The 25,212-nt window shown below is 38.8% G+C and overlaps 2 protein-coding genes across 2 annotated transcripts in view; one reads left to right on the forward strand and one right to left on the reverse strand.

Annotated features, from left to right (window-relative positions):
* Positions 1-9,071: 9,071 nt before the first annotated feature.
* Positions 9,072-16,741, forward strand: dtwd1 (DTW domain containing 1). Its single transcript, XM_022687034.2, has 5 exons — positions 9,072-9,203; positions 10,948-11,186; positions 11,593-11,736; positions 14,149-14,428; positions 16,256-16,741. Exons 2-5 carry the CDS (start codon positions 10,965-10,967, stop codon positions 16,483-16,485), a joined length of 876 nt encoding a protein of 291 aa, XP_022542755.2. The 5' UTR covers positions 9,072-9,203; positions 10,948-10,964; the 3' UTR covers positions 16,486-16,741.
* A 170-nt stretch (positions 16,742-16,911) lies between these two features.
* The window catches only part of LOC107197439 (NAD(P) transhydrogenase, mitochondrial), a 48,120-nt gene continuing 39,819 nt past the window's right edge, over positions 16,912-25,212 (reverse strand). The window contains exons 19-21 of the mRNA XM_022687032.2: positions 25,077-25,195; positions 20,308-20,423; positions 16,912-17,278 (exon numbers count right to left, since the gene is read on the reverse strand). Coding sequence (XP_022542753.2) covers positions 17,132-17,278; positions 20,308-20,423; positions 25,077-25,195 — 382 coding nt within the window. The 3' untranslated portion in view covers positions 16,912-17,131. The remainder of the gene's footprint in view (positions 17,279-20,307; positions 20,424-25,076; positions 25,196-25,212) is intronic.

Consider the following 25,212-nt stretch of genomic DNA (forward strand, 5'->3'; position numbering starts at 1 on the left):
CTTGGTGTGATGTTTGTTGATGATAATGCCTTATCAGTAAAGTTGCCACATGGTGTTTACCAGGGATGAGCAGGGGATTCTTTTCATCCTGTTCAAGCTGAGCCTCACTGATGCGACCCCCAACTCTCAGCAGTCCATGAACATCAATGAAAGGATCCAAGGTTTTGAGAGAGCTATTCTGCGGGATCTTCTCATTTCTTCGGATGCATGCAAATTCTTGAGCATAAGCCTCTTCCTGCACAGAACGAATGGTGGTGTATTTAGCTTGTAGAAGCTGCTCAGCTGTATGTGTTGTTTCACATAGGTGCCATCCTTCGCAGCTTTTGCATTTGTTGGCCTGGCCTTCATGGAAACAGTAAGCAATATGACTAAGGTGAGCAATTGCATGGTTCAGTGATTTCCATGTGGAAAATTTTGAGAAGCGTTGAGATCCAAGTTGGGTTGTCATAGCCTGGGTGTTAAGTGTGGAAACCTGAGGGCGAACATCTGCATCTATGGCAGGATTGATTAACTCAAAGGTTTCCTTTTCTGTGTTATCTCGATCAGGACATGTCAGGAATGCAGGCCCACAAAGCCAAGTAGTGCCTAAAAGATGAGCAGCAGTGACAGACCTTGTGGCACAATCTGCAGGATTTTGGTCTGTAGAAACGTAACGCCATTGCTTGGGGCGAGATGATGTACGTATTCTTATGACACGATTGCTTACATAGACATAGAAACGTTTGGTCTCATTATAAATGTAGCCAAGTACAACTTTGCTATCAGTGTAGAAAGTAGTGTCAAGCTGCACGTCAATCTCTGCTGAAACAAGCTCTGCCAACTCTACTGCCAACACTGCAGCACATAGCTCAAGCCTTGGTATCGTGTGTTCAGGCCGTGGGGTCAGTTTCGCTTTGCCCATGACGAAGCCCACCTGGCTATTGCCATCTGCGTCTGTCACCTTCAGATAAACAACGGCTGCTATGGCTTTCGTTGAGGCATCTGAAAACACACATAGCTCTCTGTGAGCAGCTTTGCTGGGTGAAAGTCCCGTATATGTCCTAGGGATATGAAGATTGCTTAGGTCTTTGAGTGAGTTTCGCCAAGAAATCCACTTGTTCTCCATCTCTTTTGGCAGTGTGGAATCCCAGTCACCATTCCCTTGCATAAGTTCTCTGAGAATGGACTTGCCTTCAACGGTAACTGGAGCAACAAAGCCCAACGGGTCAAACACACTGTTCACAACAGACAAGACACCACGTCGGGTGAAAGGTTGCTCTTCCTCAGCACATTTAAAGGCAAAGGTGTCAGATTTGAGATTCCAGTTTAAACCCAGGCTACGCTGTTCTGGTAATGTGTCTGAGGCAAGGTCCAAGTCCTTCAAGTCAGTTGCACGGTCTTGAGTTAGAAAGGCTTCCATGACCTCTTTCTTATTTGAGGCAATTTTGTGCAATCTCAAGTTGGATTTGCAGAGTGTTTCCTGTGTTTTCTTTACCAAACTGACTGCAGCTTCAACAGTGGTAAGAGATGTGAGCCCATCATCGACATAATAATCCCTGTTGACAAACTTTTCGACCTCTGGTTCTCCTCCTTTTACAGACTGTCTGAGGCAGTAGATGGCCACTGCTGGAGAAGGCCTATTTCCAAATACGTGAACCCTCATGCGGTACTCAGTGATGTCCTGGTTAGGGTCATTGTTCTTGAACCACAAGAATCTTAGAAAGTTCCTATCCTCTTCTCTCACAAGGAAACAATAATACATTTGCTGTATATCTACAGTCACAGCAACAGCTTCCCTGCGGAATCTGATCAATACTCCCACAAGAGAGTTGTTGAGATCTGGCCCAGTCAGCAGAACATCATTGAGTGACACTCCGTTTTGTCAAGCGCTGGAATCAAATACCACACGGATACTGGCAGGTTTCTTCGGATGGTATACTCCGAAAATGGGTAAGTACCACCTCTCTTCATTCTGCTTGAGACAGGGTGCTTCTTCTGCATGGTCATTCTCAAATATTTTTTCCATGAATGCAAAGAAGTGTTGTCTCATCTCTGATTTTCTGTTAAGGCTGCGTATGAGTGAACACAGTCTGTTTTGAGCTTGTGCTTTGTTGTCAGGGAGACGTTGTCTTGGTACCTGGAAAGACAGTGGGGCCACCCAGCTGTTACTTTCATCTTTCTTGAGGCCCTGTGCCATGATATCCATGAAGGTGATATCCTCTATGGATGGAGCCATGTGATTTTCACTGGTAACCTGGAACACTGCATGACCAAGCTGGCTATCATCTTTACTGCAAGTGTGTCTCATCCTAGGGACCTCAGCTTGGAGATCCAGAGATGTGGGGCTGTATCTCTCTTTTACATGGATAACATTAGGGCAAGGCTTAAAGATGGTTGGGTGTCCTTTCTCTGAGCGTGTTCACTGTTACTGGTTTATGGACACTTCCCAGACATACATCACCAACAATCACCCATCCCAATTCGAGCTTCTGGGCATATGGGGCATCCTGAGGTCCATTTAGATGTTTGCGAACCTTATGGACTCTGATCGCATCACGGCCTAAAAGCAGCATTATGGAAGCCTTGGGTTCCAGCTCTGGGATAAGGTGAGCTATTGGTCTCAAGTGGGCATGATGGAGAACTGCACTAGGAGTAGGAATCTCCATTCTATTGTTGGGAATCTCGTTGCATTCCAGTAGACCCGGAAGAGGGTGACTTACTTTCCCATCTAAAGATTCTATATGGAATCCGAAAGCTCTTCTACCCATGTTCTCTGACACCCCTGAACATGTCCTGAGACAGTAAAGAGAACTGGGACCTTTGACGTTAAAGACATCAAAGAAGTCAGAACAAGCCAGTAATCTATTTCTCTGTTCGTCAAGGATTACATAGACCTTCATGGCTCTGTCTCGGCTGCCTGTAGGGTAGACTTTGGCTAGAAGGATCTTTGAGCAAGACCTCTCAGTGAAATCACCACCACAGGCCTGAGTGCATAGAGTAGTTGCCTCTGATAACTGTGAGATGTGTTCCTCCCCACCATGCTCAGAATCAGGGCTTGTTTCTTTAATTCAAGGTGCTGGTCCAGGATGAAGGGCAGTGGGATGTTTTTCACTGTCACATTCGCTGCATTTACTGCTCAATTTGCACTCCTTGGCAGTGTGTGATGTAGACATGCAGCATTTGTAACAGATTCTGTTCTCTTTGAGAAATGCTTTTCGCTCCTCAATGGGTTTTTCCCGGAAGGCACGGCATTTCCTTAGAGTATGGGGCCTTTTGTGAATAGGGCATATTCTCTCTGGATTTTCTGTTCTTCTTTTATACCCATCTTGGTTAGAGTAGGCTGCAGCAGGAAACTCAGCTTTGAATACGGAGACTTCCCTGTTTTTGCTTTGTTTCCAAGGAGGCTTGTCTATTTTGCTGGGAACATCCACTTGTCCTGTAAAGCTGAAACTTGGATCATTTCTTATCCGTGCTTGTTGGTTAATAAAGTTCACAAAGACAGTAAAGGGAGGAAATGCCACTTGGAATTGCTCTTTGTAGTTTGATCCAAATGACAGCCATTTTTCCTGCAGACTGTAGGGTAACTTCTGGACCACAGGATTGACACCTCTGGGGGTGTCCAAGTAAGAAAGACCAGGAAGATCTCCTTCTAGCTTGGCTGCCTGTAATTCCATCAGAAGATCACTTAAATCTCTGAGCCTTGTGTAGTCTCTGTTTCCAACTTTGGGAAAGCTGTCTAGTTTCCGGAAAAGTGCATTCTCAATTGCCTCTGAAGAGCCAAAACATTCATCTAATCTCGTCCAAATCACCAAATCATCCTCAGTCCCTTCTCTGGCTGCTTAACATGGATGGCTCTTATACGCCTAGCATGGTCAGCTGACTCCTTTCCCAACCACTTGACTAAGAGATCCATCTCTTCACTGCATGTCAAGTTTAGACCTCCCACTGCATTCTGAAAAGAGCGTTGCCAAGATATGTAGCTCTCTGGTTGGTCATTGAATTGTAGTAAGCCAGTACTGACCAGTTCACGGCAAGCAAGGAATCTGACAAAATCTGTCATGTTGGAATCGCCGCTGTGAGAATTTTGTGGAGCATGTCTGTGGAGAAAGGGAGATGATTTGTTGGTGTCTTGCCCATGTCTTGGAGCATAGGGTGAATCTGAAGCATGAAATGGGTTCTGAGCTTTTGGACGATCCACAGGTGGAGGAGGATCCAAAGCAGTCCTGTTGATTACAGAAGGGAGTCCATCTTCTGCTTTCATGTGTGGGGTGCAGAGAGAATGGTGCTGTGTTGGGTCTATGTGCACCTGCCTCCTCTCATCTTGATGGAGTACATCTGCCTGTGAAGCTACGTGCTTATCTTCATATGCACTAGCCTGTTCTACAATATACTCTTTTGTGCGCTGTTTAGGATCAAGAGGCACTGCATCGAGTTGTAGTTTGCAGCTATGTTTCTCACTACTGATGTCTGATGCTGCTTCCAAGACCTCAGCTTCAGCTACAGCTGCGGCAGTTTCTTTCTCAAGTGTTAGGATTTCCATTGCAGCTTCTAGTTGAGCTTTCTCTAATTTTAATTGCATCTCCTTTTCAGCGAATGACAGTCGTGCTCTAGCAGCCTTGGCTCTTGCTCGAGCCCTTGTGGCAGCAGCACCTGTGGCTGAACGTCTGGAGCGCTGGGAGGAGTGTGAGGCGCAAGACCTAGTATGTAGGGAAGATGCCTGCTCTTCATCCATGGTACGAGAGAGAGTATTCACTGATGTAGTGTGATACCAGTTTTGAGTTAAGCTGTGAACTGCGTTGTCCTATGGTATGAATACCTCTTTTCATTGTACTGTCCTCTATTCACATCGCATTACAAGGGATAATGTGACTTGACAGTCAGATAAACACCTTTCTTCAACCACGACTCTGAAGACAGGTCCACAGGTTTAATGATCTTAAAAAGGGTGAAACTGTAAAGAAATACAGTCCAGAATTAACCTGGTTGTACAATTATTTACATATTTATCATAAACAAAAGGAAAATCTACAGTGCATGAGTTATCTTAAATTACAAAGACTAGACCATGAACTAGCATTTAACACAGGCACATGTAACTCTAGCTGACACTTCCAAAACTTGTTAAAACATAAAAATACTAGCCAATACTGATGCAGTTTTATGAAATGAACATAATATATTTTAGATACATACAGAGGATGCCTTCAAAGCGCAGGATGAAAACAGATTTCAGCAGAAGATGAACTGGTAATGGCTGACTACTCCCTGTGTGTAATAGCAACAACATCCTGTATAGCCTCAGTTTAACAGGAAACAGTAACCTAGACATATTCTAAAACTCACCACAAGGTGGTGCTGTTCACCAATGAAAAGGCATTAAAGTTTACATTGAACTTGTAACTGAACAATATGATATATTGTTTATACTGTATACTGTGTACAACAAAGATAGAACAGCAGCACTATTTAACCCTTTCAGACCTGAATTATCTCCAGTCATAAAAAACAACTAAGAATGCTGTTTTCTGGCTGTAATGCACAAAAGAAGAAGAAGAAGACTCTATTATTATACTATACAATCTTAAACAAATTAACTAAAATATTTAATAATATTTTTTTATTTCCATTGCATTGGAAGTCTGTGTAATATTTTACATTTCATAATTTCATATGGACCTTTTTATTTCCTAAACCATCCCTAAACAGTTAAAATCATGATTAAAAAGGCTTCTAAATCACATTAAATCAGAACAAATTAGCTGTAACTACTAGTTACTACTAGTTGTACTAGTACTTCTGTTTTTCTAGTGCAGTAGGTGGGGCCAAGTTACTGTTTCATTGGTTTATAAATTTGTTTGTTGATTTGCGGCGCCCAGAGCTTTATCCGCACTATGGGATGTAAACAGTGTTTTTAATAAGTTCTTGTGCACGTTTTAAGTTATAAATGCCTCCTTTTAAATGTCAGAGCTCTCCGGATTCTAGCAAGGAGGTGTGAAGCTACTTTGAGTCTGGATAACAGTGTAAAAAAACGATTTTTTTATGGCTGTTGTACAGAGTGTTGAGCAAAAAGAACAACATTATTGAATCTCAGAAAGCTGTAGGAGAGCAATTTTACACCGGGGTAAATTTAAATGTATTTTTTCTTAGCTAAGGGCACATTTACTTATTTTATTTGAATTGTTGATTCTGATTCTGAGACCATATTGCCACTCAACTAGTTACAAAGTGGTAGTAATTAATGCCTATGAACATATGAACATGTACATTTTGATTAAAAAAAAATTAAAATTCAGTGCAGAAATTTAGTTAATCACTTCTACACAATCTGCAGTGTTTATTGAGCCTCTGGCTTTGCTAACCACACTGTTGGTCTTGTTTGGCTCTACCCAGTTCCCGCCCAGCCATAACCTTTCTGTCACTGCATCATCAATTAGATCATCTTATTATTCTTGGACACATAGTAACCAAATCCCCAGACCAAACCTTCATCTGCAGCCTGTCATAACATCGCAGCGCTATGCTAATCTGGGCCTTAGTGCTGCGCTGTGCTGCCAGATCGAGTGAAAGTGGAGTTATGGTGTGAAATCAGCTCGCTGGCTGAGAACTGCTGGACTGAGCTGCAGTTGAGAATGGATGTGTTCAGTATGGTAGCAGAGCGAGGTGCAGTTAAAGCCAGGGAAAGATTTACATTCACATTTAGTTATTTAGACACTCATTTTCTTGTAATAAACAAAGGAATTCTGCAGATCTCAAAAAGATCTGTTAATGATTGTTAATGATTGCAAAAGCCCAGCAATCCCCAGGCAAAAAACACAACACTATGGGAACTGCATAGTAAAACCAAGACAAACACTTGCAACAACCTTTTTTGTGGCTAGTAGTGTTTTCAGACCCCACTTGTACAGAGTAACTACAAATATTGCAAGAGTCGATTAGGGTTTTTACACATATATTTTGTTTCTGTGGTCTGAATCATTTAACAAGTTTATTAATTTGGAGTGTTTTCCCCATTGCTTTGTTTTGGTTCCAATCAAGGAAAACAACAAGTGCAAAAAAATGTGTCACAAAAATCCACATGAGCACGCTGTCTATGCTTAATGGCAAGAGCTGTCTGGAAAGAAAGTAAATACAGAGAGAAGATCCTATGTTTTGGGCCAGCACATAATTTAGCATGAGGCAACGGCATTGATGGAATTATTTAACAACTGTAGGAATTATCTGACTAATAAATCAGGTTAAACTGCACCTGAACAGCAGTTTAACGCAAACATGAAGAGTACACCTGATATTTGGGTCAGATTGAGGCCAGATCATGTTCTGTAATGCTGAAAAAAGGAGCTAGGAAGGATAAATATCCCAGGACTAGTATGATTTATTACTTCAAAGTAACATATTTCAGCGATTTATGGAAAAAAATATGGTTTAATGTTTAGTGGCTCTTTAAGAGCTTATAGGGGAGCTCCCAGCATGCTGTACTGTTCATTAAAGGTATTTGAGAATATAATGATGTTACCGTGTATATTTGCTGTCTGTGGTAGGAAAATTTGGCTGGTTTTGAATTTACTAACAAGCACAGTAATGAATGGCATTAACAGCTTCTTGGGCAGGTTTAGTACAAATCAGCAGTTCAGGTGTGACTGCCAGGAGCATTCTGCAATTGTAAAGGTCATCCAGGATAAACCTGCTTGCTGTCTGGGTGGAGTCCCAGACATTTACCCTGGGAGATTAGTGTGATGCTTCTGTGTGAATAGAAGACAATACATCAGTGGGACACAGTCCAAAAAGGCTGGAAGGTTTGTGAAATACTTGTAAAATATTTATTTGCTATTTTTGTTATCATATTTTCAACAACACTGCCAGGCTAAAAGAAAATACACTGAGTAAAAGTATCTACCAACCTAGTGGCTAACTCGCTAAAAGAATAAATATTTTAATCCATCATACATTCCTCCTCACTTATAGTTCCTCCACAGGTGCTCTGCACTTCAGCAGGTACAGTCTGGATTCAAGATCTTTCACTCTGGCCCACAGCTCCTCAGTGTCCTTTAACAGCGATCCGCTGATGTGTGCAGGAAATGATACCCGCTCCTTTAAATGCTTATAAATCTGCTCTGTCTTAGTGAACGGAACGGGAAAAGTCTGAACATGTTCTTCATAATTTACAGGCCAGTCCACCTGTGACAACACACACAGACAATTTTATATAAAAACACTATTGTTATCATGCAAAGCAGGAAAGCTATATTTTACATTATCTGAAATGTTACATTTGAGAACATCGGTTTAACTTTGTCTGAAAAAGTAAGTTCTTACCATTTAATTTAATTTAATATCTGTCACTTATAAAATATATTACAATAAAAGTAGTAATTACTTACTTAGAAAAATATCACATACTTAAATGGATGTTTCCCAGCTAACAGAGAACATTCTAGGAACATTTAGCAACATTTTGAAAAGCTTCTATAAAGGTTAACCTGTACCCTTACAGAGATAATGTTCCAGGAACGTTCTGAAAATTACATATGAACACATAACACATTGAGAAACGGCTTCTATGATGAAACTGGCTCTCATCAGGACCGCCCCAGGAAAGGAAGAGCAAGAGTTTCCTCTGTTGTTCAGGATAAGTTGATCAGAGTTACCAGCCTCAGAAAGCACAAGTTAACAGCTCCCCAGATTTCTCCCCTATTTTAAGTTAGTTTTTTGGTTTGCTTAACTCTTTTAAGTTACTACATGATTCCTTATGTCTTCCTTCATAGATTTAAAAAATTCAATATTAGTTTACAATGTAGGAAAAAAATTATAATAAAAAAAATAATTAAAGCTTTGAATTCAGAAAGTCTGTGTCCAGACTTTTGACTGGTATTTATAAAGATGAATAGAGTACATGAGTTGTTTTTACCAGTCTCTGAGAGTGAATAAACTCCTGTAGTGAGGTTATTAAAGGCTGCTCTGTCTGTTTCTCCCTCTCCGCCTCCATCTTTATTTACTCACCGGTTGCGTGGTTGCTTGGTAACAGCACACGAGCCGTGACAGCTTCCGGGCTGCGCAGGAGCGTGTTTCCTGCGCGCGTGCAGAAGCAGTGCGCGCGCGCGGTATCCCGGATGGTGGGAGTTTGTGTTATTGTGGATTACTGATATTAATTAGTGATTTTATCAATATTATTATTAATAATGCGGGATTTCTGCGGGGCGTGACGGGCTGCGGGGCACTGGTGGACGGTAGGAGAATCTCTGTGTTTATAAAGACCTGTAGTTTTAGCTGCTGTAGCTCTGTGTTCAGCTCCAGACAGCCAGAACATTAAAACACACACTGTATTAAACTACAGATTAAACTACAGCTCTGGAAAAAAGAGACCACTTCAGTTTCTGAATCATTTTGCTATTTATTTCATTTGTTTCTCTCATTTTGCTATTTATAGGTTTATGTTTGAGTAAAATGAGCACTGTTGTTTTATTCTGTAAACTACAGACAACATTTCTTCCAAATTCCAAATAAAATATTGTCATTTTGAGTATTTATTTGCTCTGAAAAACATGCAGAGATTTTAGACCTCAAATAATGCAAAGAAAACAAGTTCATATTCATAAAGTTTTATTAATCACAGTTTTTATGCATCTTGGCATGTTCTCCTCCACCAGTCTTACACACTGCTTTTGGATAACTTTATGCCACCTGGTGCCAAAATTCAAGCAGTTCAGTTTGGTTTGATGGCTTGTGATCATCCATCTTTCTCTTGATTATATTCTGGAGGTTTTCAAGTTGGTAAAATCAAAGAAGTTCATCATTTTTAAGTGATCTCTTATTTTTTGTTCCAGAGCTGTATATCCATGTGCTGTAATTAACACACGCAAGTGCTAGAAGCATGGAAAACTGGCCTATAAACTTAACTTAACCCCTAGTGCTACTATAAACAGAAATATCAGAATAATGCTGATTTGCTGAATAAAAAGGGTAAATTGTATCTATGCGAAGAGCTTAAATGTATCTTGGGATGGGATTTTTCACAGAAGGAATATAACGTTACTTTGTTTGTTAGAGGGCATCACCTAAATCACGGATTCTCAACTGGTCATAGCCTGCCACCCACATTTTCTCATGGTCAGCAGTGTAACAGTAATATACACTACGCGACTTTGAAAAGACTTTTAACATACAAAACTCACATCTAAAGACCAGTCACAGACTTTTTACTCACAGACTAAGATTTTGCAAAGACTAGGGATCTTGCAGGATCACTATTTACAAAACTGCTTCTAGATTCTTTTTGAGATCATTTTTATAAGTTTAACAGGAAGAGAAACAATGGAGGAACAATGGAGCAGAAACAGAATACTGTGATTTATCAGAGTGTTGCAACTTTTGTCCCCATAAAAAAGTTATTTTTCTGCCTCACTGTTAGTTCTTGGTATTTTTAATAGAATATATTAGAATATATATATATATATATATATATATATGTTTTTCCTACAGTCTTGTATAGCAAATAATCACAGTTTTATATACAAAATATGAGATAATGCTTAAATATTTATTTACAGTGTTATCATAATCAAAGATAACTGCCATATACACAAACATATTTGATATACTGAGATTTATATGTAATGTTGATAGAAAACATGGCGTGCATCTATCTGTCTACCATTAATTAACTTTAATGCTAGCTTTAACAAAAAAAATGTTGCTGTGATGATCAAATATGTGGTATTTAAATTACTTTATTTAATTTATAATCTTATCTGTGCCGCCAACATGCCTCTCTGAGTGTTGTAAAGATGTAAGAAACAATCTGTTTTAATTTAATGTTTAATACTTTAACTTAAAATGACGGAGTTGTTGTAGTATGTATAATTTACACTCATGCAATTTGAAATGTTTGGCTGTTTTACTAGTTTATTAGCATGCCAAACTAATATTCAGATATTTAACTGACGTTAACCAGTGTGAATTGATGTTTTTAAGGTCTCTAACTCAGATCCATGGCACACTCTCCTCCTCCACACCAGGACGGGCGTCTGAAGCAACCCGAACGCGCTGAGCCGCCGCTGCAGGGGCTCATCCTGGCTCCACATGGAGCCCTGGAGAGCGCACAGTCGGCCGGGAGGATGAAGTGTCCCGTCTGCAGCGGCTCCAGGATGTTCTTCTGCTACTCCTGCTGCTGCCTGGTGGGAGTCAGTCCAGAACATGTCCCCACTGTGAAGGTCAGTTAGTAACTTAGTTATTCTTCTTATGGGGATCAGTTCTGGTGAAGTCTAGCTCATTTTGCTGACTGATCCTTTATTTACTGTGTGTGAGGTGGAGTTTAATTTTTATTTTACATTCAAATATGTTTGATATTTAAATGAGTGCTGTCATTGTTAACACGATAACTTGCATGTTTAATCTGAAAATAACCTTAACGCATTCATTTTTTACAAATGTAAACAGACCTAATCAGATTACAGATTTGTGACGTGTGCAAATGAGTGAGCAGCAGATCTACAGTGTATCTCGTAGTTAAAGGGTGATGTGGAACTGATAGTAGTGTCAGAATGCTGTAAAAGTTCTTGATTAGTTCTTGAAATTATAAGCATATAAAAACTGGTTTTATTTCTGCTGTGTTTTCAGCTTCCTGTCAAGATTGACATCATCAAACACCCAAACGAGACGGATGGAAAGAGCACTGCAATTCACGCCAAAATCCTGGCACCTGACGACGTCTCTATATATACGTACCCCTGCATCCCGGAGTTCGACAGACAGGAGCAGAATGTAGGAGATTAATTCATTAGCTTATTGACCTTTAAGCTTAGAAATAATTAGGCGTTATTAAATTTTACACTATTTTTTTCACTGTTGTTGGGCTCAGTGAATTTCGTTGAGGGGGCTTTCTTTAAGGGGGAGGTATTAAAATCTTCAGATGTCTTATTTCGTATGCACAAAACACTTTCTTTTACTTATTAGAGAAAATTACATACCATAAGTCATGGGTAAATTGATAATTAAGTGTTGCTTCAGGAAACGGACTAGAAATGCCCACGTGTATAGGTTATAATGTGTTATCTAGTGAGTGAAGTGGAACAATGGCCAGCATGCTCATGGCAAGGTAATAATGTTTATGGGAGTTGAAGTGAGGGCGGATAGTGATTGCAGATGGATGAGGCATTTCATTTCTTTTTTTTTTTCCTCTACCCATTTTTCCCCCAATTTACAAGCCCAATTACCCAACCCACTCATTAGGACTCCCCCTATCACTAGTGATGCCCCAACACACCAGGAGGGTGTAGACTAGCACATGCTTCCTCTCATACATGTGAAGTCAGCCACCGCTTCTTTTCGAGCTGCCGCTGATGCAGCATTGCCGAGCAGCGCTCGGAGGAAAGCGCAGTGACACGGTTCTGATACATCAGCTCACAGACGACCTGTGCTGTGGACATCACCCTAGGAGTGATGTGGGGAGAGAGCGCCATCTACCCACCTGGAGGGAGCAGGGCCAATTGTGCTCCCTCTGAGCGCCGGCAGCTTGATGGCAAAGCTGTATGAGCGGGTGTTTAAACCTGCGACCTCCCTCATAGTGGCAGCGCTTTAGATCGCTGGACCACTCGGCACCCCTGAGGTGTTTCATTTCTGAAGCTGTGCGGGCCTTTACTTTGATCCACAGTGTCGGGTGTATAGACTGTTCTTTTGGTTCCATGAACACAAGGTAGAGTCATGGGACATAATACCTGGATATGTGCCTTACCATACCACAATACATTGATTTCTGTGCCTTGATATGTGGCATGTCTGTGTATGCTAAAGTAAATACTAAAGTAAAGGAGAACTTGGGTTGTAATGAAACATTTTATCGAATATCCCACCTTCATTCACCCCCAGCATTCCCAAATACAGCACTTTTAGCTGATGCTCCCAACAGGCTTACAATGCTAGTGACAGGGGCATAGAGTTAACCAGGGATGCAACGGTACAGTGTTGCCACGGTTCTTGAGACATGATATCGGTTCTGTTTCAATATTAAAGCTTAGATTCTCTGCCCAAAATTAGTCTGTGACATAGGCATCTGTTTTTTAATGCTATTTTTATTTTAAATAAAGCTCTGGCGTGGTAATCATCATATAGCCTAGTAACCAAGTATTATCATTAAAGAAAACGCACAAAATAACAAAAACTGAAAGTAAAAAAAACTTTTCGTTAACTGAAACTAATAAAAACAGTAATTAAAAGAAAAAGGGTAAGTAACTGGAACTGTATTGAGAGTTTATAAAACTAACTAAAACAAAATGAAATGGTTGGGGGGAAGTTGTGGAGCACTCACTGCAGCTACCAACCGCCGCCCCCCAACAGCACATGCTCAGCAGCCCCTCCCCCTGGCCATTTGGTACCAGAGCGTTCGTTTGCTCTGTTAGTGCGCGCACCGAAATACCGCGATCCATCCGGGTGTATCGAACCGAACTACCGAGAATCACTATTTTTACACCATTAACAAGCTCATAGTAGCTCCACACTTCATTGGTAGAATCCTGAGAGCCCTAATATTTAAAACAAGGCACTGAGAACTTCGACTGACGGGCACAAACAAATTGGTAGAACATAAGAACAGATTGCAAAATGAATTCAGTAGAAGTGCATGAATTTCAGCTGCTGCTGAAAATATCTGGTCACTGTCTTCATGAGAATGATAAACAACTAATGGCATGAACTTATAAACGTAAAAAAGAATAATAAATAAAAAATAACGCTCAAAGAGTTTTGTTACTCAGTATCTCGTCAGTCGACTTATTGTGACTTAATTTCACCAGGAGAATTACCTGAAGGTACCTGAAGTTTTTAATAAACTAGCTGTGCACTTTCAAAGCTCTCTTTTTTAAAAGATTTCTGTTAATTCTTTGGATGGGTAACGCTATGCCCCCACCACTATCATCATTGTAAGCCTGTTAGGAACATTGGCTAAAAGACCTGTATTTTGAAATGCTAGAGGTTAAAGGAGGTGGGCTATTTGAGAAGAAATTGTACTCATTATCATGTGTCCCTACATCCCAAGTTCTTTCACACTATGATAGTTTTAGGGCACTGTATTATTCCCCTTAAATGCCAGTATGATGAAGTTAGTTTTATTATTTATGTAAATACATAATGACTGTTTATCCTGCAGAATGTTTGGTTAAAGCAGTGCTGTGTCTGCAGGTGGTGCTGGTGTTTCCAGGGCCGGATGCGATGGCGGTGGAGGAGCTGGCGAGTTATTTCTGTAAAGCTGGAGTGAAAAAAGGAGTAGAGAGTCCAGCAGAAGAGAGGAGAGCGAAGAAACTCAAAGTTGAAGAACAGACAGAGAACTCACACACACACACCTGCCCTCCAGAACACACAGACGACTCACAGAATCACACCTGTCCGGTTCAGAGGGTCATCTTCATCGACAGCACCTGGAACCAAACCACCAGGATCATCACAGATGAACGCTTGCAGGGTATTACTGCAGTCTATCACTCACAACTTCACACACTCGTATGTGATAAAACAACAGTCCTGGGGGGAGGGGTCTGGAGTTTCCCCAGCCCATGCTTTTCATAAATCTCAAAATAATCAAACACTGACAGCACACTATGAGGCGAGTGTAGTGAACGAGTAATGGAAGCTTATATCCTACTAAGTAGCATTGGATTTAAATCCCTTGTCCAGTTGTTCCATGGTATCTAAGAATGCTTTCAAACTTACAGCCTTTCAAACTATTCAGTCCATAGACTGTGTATAGCTGGACAGAGCATCATCTCTCATAAGTGAAGCCACCACAGGTCGGGCGCCCCCTGCGCCCCATAGGTGTTAATGGCAGAATAGACAACTTCCAATCATGCTTTTTTTCCAATATACTGTAATTCTACCTCCATTATTTAAATACAACAGCTAGAGTAACCTCTGGTTATATTGTTAAATTTTTATATCCCCACAGAATTCATTTTAAAACGTTATTCAGCTCTATTTTTCAAAAAGGTGTGGTTATTGTAAAAGGGCTGGGTTACACCTAGCCGGGGTGGGACTAATGACTGTATGGGCGGGACCATAAACTGTGTGAGCTCTGTGGAAGCAGCCCTCAGGGGCGGGGTTATTTAAATGAGTAGGCTGTCTCTCCACAGTCTTTCTCCCTCCTCTGGTCTCTACTGCGCAGACTCGGGTTTCAGGATCGCCAACATGGAGGAAGATTTTTGCTTCATTTTCATTGAATGAATGGGAACGGCAGCATGGCATCCATCTTTTTTACAGTCTCTGATTCAGACGAACCAAGGCATCAGGTGTGAAAAGGGCTATGAACCACAGTTCGACCAAAATAGGTGTTCTTGCTCCAGATCTATTCAACCATGATTAAATTCTTCTGCAGTGTAAAACACTTTTCTAGATGGTTCAGACTTTCAGCCGAATTACAGGAAGCTGAGTCAGTCTTTTTAAACAAACCAGAGAATAAAAGAACTGGTGTTGTGCCAAAATGTGACTCAACTTGGCAAAGTGCAGCGCATCAAGCAGCAGTATGAATTAATTTATTTACTGAAACAGTAGATTAACCCTTATTTCTAAACAGAAAAAAAGAAATCTAAGGATAAATATTTTACTCTCATTCTATGTGTGTATGCAAAGGGAGTCGGATTCTGACAGCGAGGTAGAATTCAGCACAACACCTGGCAAAGCAACTCGCCAAACTTGCCAAACATAACTAACACTCTACAAACCAATTAATATGAAGTATCGAGAGACTCCGCCCACGTAGCTGATGATGACAGGATGTAGTAAGGTTCTTTAGTCAATAAACTGCTGTGTGAAACCAAAACTAACCAGAACAAATTGTCGCTGTTCAATGAAAAACACTTATCTTAATTTTTGTTAATTTTAAGTTTACTACATACTTTGAACCGAGAAAGTGTCCCTCACGAATCTCTTTAAAATGACCTGAAATTAACTCTTTTTACATTGACTTCCATTGAAAGTTTACAAGGTTTTTTCTTTCGTGGAAAGCTGCTGTTGTTGGACAGCAACGAAAAACATTATATATAACGTAACAAAGACACAAACCTTAGTGCACACTCTGATCCAGACCGTAAGGTGTGAAAACTCCCCACATCGCTCAAATTTTTTGCAAACCAGATTTGGGTATTTTGACGGTTCACATTCACCTCACATTGATACCTGTATAAACATTGCCTTCTTCACCAACAAAAAAAAAACCTCTCACTCTATTTCTCACTCTCATTTTCTCTTTCTCATTATCTCTCTCTCATTCTCTCTCTCCCTCCCTCCCTCTCTCCAGCTTTACCACAGGTGGAGTTGAAGTCGAGGAAAACATGTTTTTGGCGTCACCAGAGAGGATCTCCAGACACGTATCTGGCCACCATCGAGGCCATCTATTACTTCCTGAAAGACTTCCACATCCACTGTTTAGAGAGAGAGTATAACGGAGAGTACGATAATCTGCTCTTCTTCTACTCTTTCCTGCACAAGCTCATCAGTAAGGCTAAGAAGGAGGCTGGGAAATCATGAGGACAGAGTCCACAGTGCATCAGTAAGAGGAACTGTACAAAGCTTTGTTTACTGCTTAATCTGGAAATTACAGGAACAGTTAATGCTCTGAAATCAGTGATTCATCTGAAAGCTGAGGTCCTTTAATGAGGAGGAAAAAGCAGTACATACAGACCTCTAAATCACTGTAAATCCTGTTTTATTGAAAACAAAACAAGCTGCTATGATGCTATTTGCTCTTAAAGTCACATTAAATCTAAGCAACTTGTTGTTGGTTGTTTTCAAAAAATATTCTTCTCTGTAATTCATCTCAAATAGAGATTAGGTTGGAAATGCGTATTTGATTAATAAAGTATTTCCTGCTGCTGAGCGGTAATGTAATGGGAGCTACAATAAAGAAAACAGTATTCTGGATGTTGTTCCACACACAAAAACACCACCCAGCAGTAATATTTAAATATCTTTTTTTTTATTTACAAAGCAGTGCATGCACTTCAAACAGTGTCAAAACTGCTGTCAATTTTTATCAAGACTGATTTGGATTGGTTGTTTCCATTGTTTCTTTTTTTAAGGCACATTTATTGTGAACATGATTAAACATGATTTGTTTTCAAAAATAAATATTTTCTTATCATTCAGTAGAAGGTTGCTGAAGATTGTGGGAACATTAGTAGTAGGCCTCTCTGACTTTGGCCTGTAAGCTGTCACAGGTCTTCTTGGCATCTCCCAGCAGCATGGAGGTGTTTGGTTTGTAGAAGATGGGGTTATCCACTGCTGCGTAGCCAACACCCAGGGTTCTCTTCATCACGATCACCTGTAAGAGTGAGAAACACACTTGTTGTGAATCATGTCTGCTGCTTAACTAGAGAATAGTGAGTTTCTGAATAAAAAATACTGAATGCACTATTCAGAAAAGAGCATTATAGAGCAATCTCTACACTTGCTGTAGTTTATTAGTGTCTGTCAAAATGACTGTGTGGGTCATGTGAATTTCAGTGTGCCCCCTATGCATTCTATAATGTACAGTGTTACTAAAAAGTTTGTGAACACTTTATAATTTTCTATATTTCAGCATTAAAAATGACTTAAAACATCAACAAATTTTCCTGAAAGTAGATAAAAACTACCCAGTTAGACAAAATTTTTATAAATTTTATCCCATTCCTTTGTATAGAACAGCTTCAACTCTGGGATGTTTATGTTCCCAAACCATAGACTGTATATAAGTATGAACAGTACGTCTTTTACGCCCTCTGGTGGCTGGCTCCAGTACAACTTTTAACCCCACCTATTTCATCACGACGACAAACCACAAACTGCACAGGCGTTAAAATTACTCCAGATGGGGGGCAATTAGCAGAACACATACCTTCAAAACATAATTTGACTCTATTAACGTCATAGAAATTTACAGCAGAAGTTGTTGTTTGGTCGCAGTGGGGTGGGGGTGTAAAAATAATCATGTATGCCTGTAAAGGATCAGATCAGGGGACGTCCTGTCCATACTTATATACAGTCTGTGGCCCAAACCATGATACTACAAACACCATGTTTTACAGATGGGATTAAGTTTACATGCTAGAATGCAGTGTGTTCCTTTTTCTAAACAAAGTTTTTTATTTAGTCTGGTCTCATCCATCCACAAAACAATCCTCCAATAGCCTTCTGGCTTGTCCACGTGATCTTTAGCAAACTGCGGACGAGCTGTAATGTTCTTTTTTGAGAGTAGTGGCCATTCAATGCACCATTGGTCTGCTGATGGTGGACTCATGAACTTTTAACATTAGCCAAATGTGAGAAAGGCCTTCAGTTGCTTTGAAGTCACTCTGCGCCTTACTCTTGGAGTGATCTTTGTTGGTAGACCACTCCCGGGGAGAGTAACAATGGTCTTGAATTTCCTCTATTTGTCCACAATCTGTCTGTCGATTGGTGGAGTCCAAACTCTTTATAGAAACTTTTTCTGTCTAATAAACATCAACAACTCTGAGGTCCTCAGAAATCTCTTTTATTCGTACCATGATTTACTTCCACAAACATGTTTTGATAAGCAGACTTGAAATAGATCTGTGTTCTTTTAAAAAAAACAGGCTCCGCCCACTCACACCTGATTAGATTGTGAATCATATAAACAGAATAACATGTTCTATACATTTTCTGTAGACAGTCCATGGGAATTACCATGTGAATAATTCAAATTATCCAAATGCCCTATTTAAGCAATCTATAGAATCCGTGTATCATTCGTTCATTTGATATTCAATTGAGAATCAAAATCGGAAAATTAAAAAACCAATTCGTTTTTTCGTTTTTTCGTTTTTGAATATAATACCAAAAAACGAATAACGGCTTGTATTTTGTATTTTTATTTGGTTATCCAAACAAAAATTGGAAATTTAAAAAACGGACCAGGAGCCGAATTTGATTTTGATTTTGAACTTGACCCATTTGTGTGCCCCGGAAGTTACTGATTTGTTTATTCTTGGTGGGTTTCTGTTGCGCGGGAGTTCACTGCAGTGTTATCTACACAGTCTGTATTGCTGTAGGCTTTGGATGGAGTTGAGGATGGAGAGTTTTATCTTGTTCAGAGGAACTAAACGCGTTGCAGTGAAAGAAGACGATATGACAACAGAAAATACATGTCTTTTTCGGTTAAGGTCGTGTTGAACACAGAACCTTCTAACACTCATTGCAGAACATCGCTGGATCCCCATTTGCTGCAACGTGCACGAAATCTCTTCATGCGTCTTACCACCTTCAAAAAGATCTTTAATTAGGCCAGAATGTGGTTCCAGTCCGGCCATGCTGCCTACAGCAATACAGACTGTGTAGATAACACTGCAGTGAACTCCCGCGCAACAGAAACCCACCAAGAATAAACAAATCAGTAACTTCCGGGGCACACAAATGGGTCAAGTTCAAAATCAAAATCAAATTCGGCTCCTGGTCCGTTTTTTAAATTTCCAATTTTTGTTTGGATAACCAAATAAAAATACAAAATACAAGCCGTTATTCGTTTTTTGGTATTATATTCAAAAACGAAAAAACGAAAAAACGAATTGGTTTTTTAATTTTCCGATTTTGATTCTCAATTGAATATCAAATGAACGAATGATACACGGATTCTATAGGCGCGGAATCAGTGTGTCTTTGCTATTGTAATGATGAGAAAAGTAATCCTTGCGTGCAAAAGACATGTACTAATGGTCTTAATTAATCATGGGTGTGTTTTAGGCGTAACGTAAAATAAACCAATCAGAGTGTCACTTGACATTTCCTTTAAGTGCCAGGTGCACTCTAACTTTGGTGGATTGCTATTTTAACAGTGCAGCGCTTCTGAACATGTCCAACGCTTCTCAGCATCGTTCATTCTGTTTATTGTTGATATAAAAATGTGCATAGCTGAGAACAGGCAAACGGCATGGGTTTGTGCACTGTTGCGTATTCATGTGTACACAGTAAGCAGGGGTGTACGTGCGTTGTGGACACGCCTGTGTCGACAATTCACTGCCAAGATTGCAATGAACGTCTGACTGTTGGTGTCTGTCTAGGTTTTATTCAGTCAGTGTAGCACCTGTGTTTTCTGTTAACCAGATAGCAATGCACCAGAAACTGACCTGAACACACCTCACTTCAACACTACCACCACACCCATCATTAAACAACGCAGCCGGAAGGTGTGAAAACAGACTGTTGCCGAGGTTAAGAATGGGCCAAAAGCCTGTTGTTGAAAAAGCATGTTTTCTGGGGTGAATTACAGTATTTTAGAACATTACAGACCTATGCAGACTAACTACTGTAGTGTCTTGCTGTAGTGTAAATGTAAGTGTGCTTAAAGTTTCTGACCTGTTTGGACTTCCACACTTCCAGCACCGGCATGCCAGCGATGATGGAGTTTGGATCTTCCTGTGCTGCTGAGTTCACTGTGTCATTGGCTCCAATCACAAGAGTCAGATCAGTTTCTGTAAAGAAAATCCATGTGTTGTTTTATATACACGCAAAAACAGCCATAATCCATGTTTTCCCACTCATTTTCCAACCGAACATTGTACCAGAATGTAGTTTCTGTTACTTTCTTATTACATTGCATTACATTACATTACATTATATTTGGAAGACGCTTTTGTCCAAAGCGACTTATAATAGAGATAGAGTACTTATACATAGAGTAATAGACGTTAAAGGTAAAAAAAACATTTAATACAGGACCTAAAGGAGTCCAAATATGGAATAGCTGGATAGAGAAAGAAAGGAGGGAAAGAAGATAATTTTATAAAAAAAAGAGAAGGAAAAGGGCGGAAAAACGAGAACAAAGGCGCCAAACAAACTAAAGGGAAAGTCAATCAAACCGCAGGCACTCGGTTTTTATCGAACTCAAATACAGGAAAAAGGAAAATTAGTATCTTCTTCAGACCAAATTTGAGTCTTTTACTCAGAAAATTACAAATGGAAAGAAACCTTAAAAGAGGAGAAAGGAGAGAAAACAGGGGAGAACACCCAAGGAGGATGGAATAGAAACTAAGGGTAGTTATTACCTTACATTTATTTTAGAGACACAGACTTTTCTTTCTTTCTATTTTTAAGTTAATATTATACAAAATAATAAATAGTGTATAATGAATAATCAAGTGTGGATACTAAATGTCACAACCTCGCTCTGTTCCCCTGTGTTTCTGCTTTTCCCAGTGTTTCTCCAGTAGTTTTCCGTCACGTGTGTGTTATTTGTAGCTCCGCCCCTCGTTACCTGTCTCCCCAGGTGTTCAGTGTTTCACGTTACTATATATAGTACCCTTTTGTCTATGTTTATCCGTCGGTCTTTGCACCTTCCTCTGTCGTTTGTCTTGCTACGTTTCTATAGTTTGTTCACGGTTTTCGTCATGCTCAGTTTATCTCTTGTTTATTTCTAGTTTTTCGTTTATCACGTTTATTCCCTTGTTTATTCCTTGTTTTGTATATATTTACGTATTTATCCTTGTATATATTCCCAAGCCCTGTTTATTCATTTTCTGTTTATTATAGCTCTTAGTTTTTTCCCCATTTTGTTTATGTTTATACATTTTCTAGTTCTTTCCCTGTTTGTTTATATATTTATTTGTTTATTAATAAATTCTTCGGTCTTACCTGCTTTTACGTCCGCCTCCCGTCTGCTCCACCATTACACTAAATAATTAGGTGTGGATACTGAATAATCAAGTGTGGATACTAAATAATTAATAGTGTATACTCTACAATCAAGTGTGGATACTAAATAATTAGGTGTGGATACTGAATAATCAAGTGTGGATACTAAATAATTAATAGTGTATACTGACTAATTAGGTGTTTATACTAAATAATTGATAGTGTATACTAAACAGTTAAGTGTGGATACAAAATAATTCATAGTGTATACTGAAAAATTAAGTGTGGATACTAAATAATTCATAGTGTATACTAAATAATTAGGGGTGGATACTAAATAATTCAAAGTGTATACTAAATAATTAGGGGTGGATACTAAATAATTTATAGTGTATACTAAATAATTAGGGGTGGATACTAAATAATTCATAGTGTATACTAAATAATTAGGGGTGGATACTAAATAATTCAAAGTGTATACTAAATAATTAGGGGTGGATACTAAATAATTTATAGTGTATACTAAATGATTAGGTGTGGATACTGAATAATTAAGTGTGGATACTAAATAATTCATAGTGTATACTGAATAATTAAGTGTGGATACAAAATAATTCATAGTGTATACTGAAAAATTAAGTGTGGATACTAAATAATTCATAGTGTATACTAAATAATTAGGGGTGGATACTAAATAATTCAAAGTGTATACTAAATGATTAGGTGTGGATACTGAATAATTAAGTGTGGATACTAAATAATTAGGTGTGGATACTAAATAATTCATAGTGTATACTGAATAATTAAGTGTGAATACAAAATAATTAATAGTGTATAATGAATAATTAAGTGTGGATACTAAATAATTCATAGTGGATACTGAAAAATTAGGCGTGGATACTGAATAATTAATAGTGGATGCTAAATACTTAAGTGTGGGTACTAAATAATTCATAGTGTATACTGAATAATTAAGTGTGGATACAAAATAATTAATAGTGTATAATGAATAATTAAGTGTGGATACTAAATAATTCATAGTGGATACTGAAAAATTAGGCGTGGATACTGAATAATTAATAGTGGATGCTAAATACTTAAGTGTGGGTACTAAATAATTCATAGTGTATACTGAATAATTAAGTGTGGATACAAAATAATTCATAGTGTATACTGAAAAATTAAGTGTGGATACTAAATAATTCATAGTGTATACTAAATAATTAGGGGTGGATACTAAATAATTCAAAGTGTATACTAAATAATTAGGGGTGGATACTAAATAATTTATAGTGTATACTAAATGATTAGGTGTGGATACTGAATAATTAAGTGTGGATACTAAATAATTAGGTGTGGATACTAAATAATTCATAGTGTATACTGAATAATTAAGTGTGGATACAAAATAATTAATAGTGTATAATGAATAATTAAGTGTGGATACTAAATAATTCATAGTGGATACTGAAAAATTAGGCGTGGATACTGAATAATTAGGTGTGGATACTAAATAATTAATAGTGGATGCTAAATACTTAAGTGTGGGTACTAAATAATTCATAGTGGATACTGAATTATTATGGGTGAATATTAAATAATGTATAGTGTATTGTGGATAATTAGGTGTGAATACTAAATAATTCATAGCAGATACTGAATAATTAAGTTTAAATACTAAATAATTCATAGTGGATACTGAATTATTAAGGGTGGATACTAAATAATTTATAGTGGATAATTATGTGTGGACACTAAATTCATAGTTACTAAATAATTCATAGTGAATACTGTGTAATTAATTGTGGATATAGTAATACTAAATAATTAAGGGTGGATACTAAATAATGATCTACTTTCTTAATGTAAATAAGAAAAATGAAGGAATTTAATAGATTTGAGTAGATGTGAGGCCCTGGAATTCTGGCCAATCCGATTCTCCAAACTCTGCCGGCTGGTCGATGATGGATTCACACTCTAGCTCATACAAACACTGCATTGCATGACTGTGTGCAATTACAAACTGAAAAAGAATTCTCACCAAAGCTGAGATCACAGTGCTAAATTAATCCACATGCTTCTAAATGCCCACTGCACACAGTCTGTGGTGTTTGGATGTAACATGTCGGGAGTTTCGTATGTTAGCATCAGCGCTGACTAGTTTAAAGAAGGACTGAGTGACTCAGTCATTTGTTTCCCTGCTGTGGTCGACAACGGAATATGAATCTTTCACCACAGTTTGTTTCCCCAGCGCTGCTGATGACAGAATACACTGCCGGTTATGAGTTTGGAACACTTCACATTCTTTGAAAAGGTTAGGAATTATCTTATGTTCACTGTTATTCTCAAATACGGTAAATGAAAACTCTGCAGTGGATAAAGTAGATGCTGTAAATGTGTTTGTTCTTTCCTTGGTCCTGTCTTTTTCTGTTTTGTGTTCTTGTTTATGTTCCTACCTTTGTGCTCTTTAAGCACATGGCCCTGTTTTGTTATTGTCTTGTCTTTCCCCGTCATTAGTGTTCCCACCTGTCCCATTTTTAACCCCAACTCCTCGTTACCTTCACCAGGGGCCTCATGTACTAAAGATGCATACGCACAAAAACATTGCGTACGCCATATTTTACGCTCACGGTCAGATGTACTAAATTTGACTTCAACGTGAGAAAGTGCTTTCCCCCACGGCACTTTCGTTTCGGGCGTACGCCTATTTTTTGGTACGTAAGTATTGTGTTTTTGTCATTTGGCGACACTTAGAGGCGATGCATTGAAATTACAACTAATAAGATATCCTTTATGCACACATTGTAGTAAGCATTATTGGTTAAAATAAAGTAAATTAATCAGACAATTTCATTGGCTTACAGAAATAATCTAATATTGCTAATGGTCTAATTAAGTGAGAGCACATTTTCCGTGACCATTATGTTTTTTGACCCATGAAGATGCCTGGCTGATGAGCCGTTTTAGATTTCCAAGAGCATAAGAGGATAAGAAAACATGCGTGACGTGTTGCTTCGTGGTAAGCAACTCAATTAAAGCATTTCAATGAAAAGCATTTATTATCCATCTTAGAATAATACAATTTAAAACATGGATAATTAATATCTATAATGAATTAATTTATAAATAATTAATAATAATAATAATAATAATTATTATTATTATTATTATTGTAACATTATACTCTGCGTAATTGAGGGAGGAGTCATGGCAGGTGTGAAGTTTTCGTGCATTTGCGCTTGTTTTTAAGTTGATTGTGATGTACTAAGAGAAAGTACTTGGAATTCTGTCTACGTTTGATAAATCCGGATTTTTTTGTGCGTACGGAACTTTTCAGGTCTGAGCGTACAGAACATTTTAGTAGGAAGTCCACGCAAGTCTTTGTACATGAGGCCCCAGGTGTTCATTGTCTGTGTCTGTGTATATATCCTCTATGCTTTCCTTTGTTCTCTGTCATGTATGTATGTTAATAAGTGCAAGTTGTTGCAGCTCACCAGGGAAATCCTCGTTAATTTCGTCCATCTCCAGAACCACATCATACGGAACTCCAGCTTCAGCCAGCAGCACGTTCAGCTGACCGGGCATGCGGCCGGCCACAGGGTGAATACCAAACCTGAGCAAAACATAATA

Source organism: Astyanax mexicanus, chromosome 9 (assembly GCF_023375975.1).
Source record: "Astyanax mexicanus isolate ESR-SI-001 chromosome 9, AstMex3_surface, whole genome shotgun sequence".
Lineage (NCBI taxonomy): Eukaryota > Metazoa > Chordata > Actinopteri > Characiformes > Acestrorhamphidae > Astyanax > Astyanax mexicanus.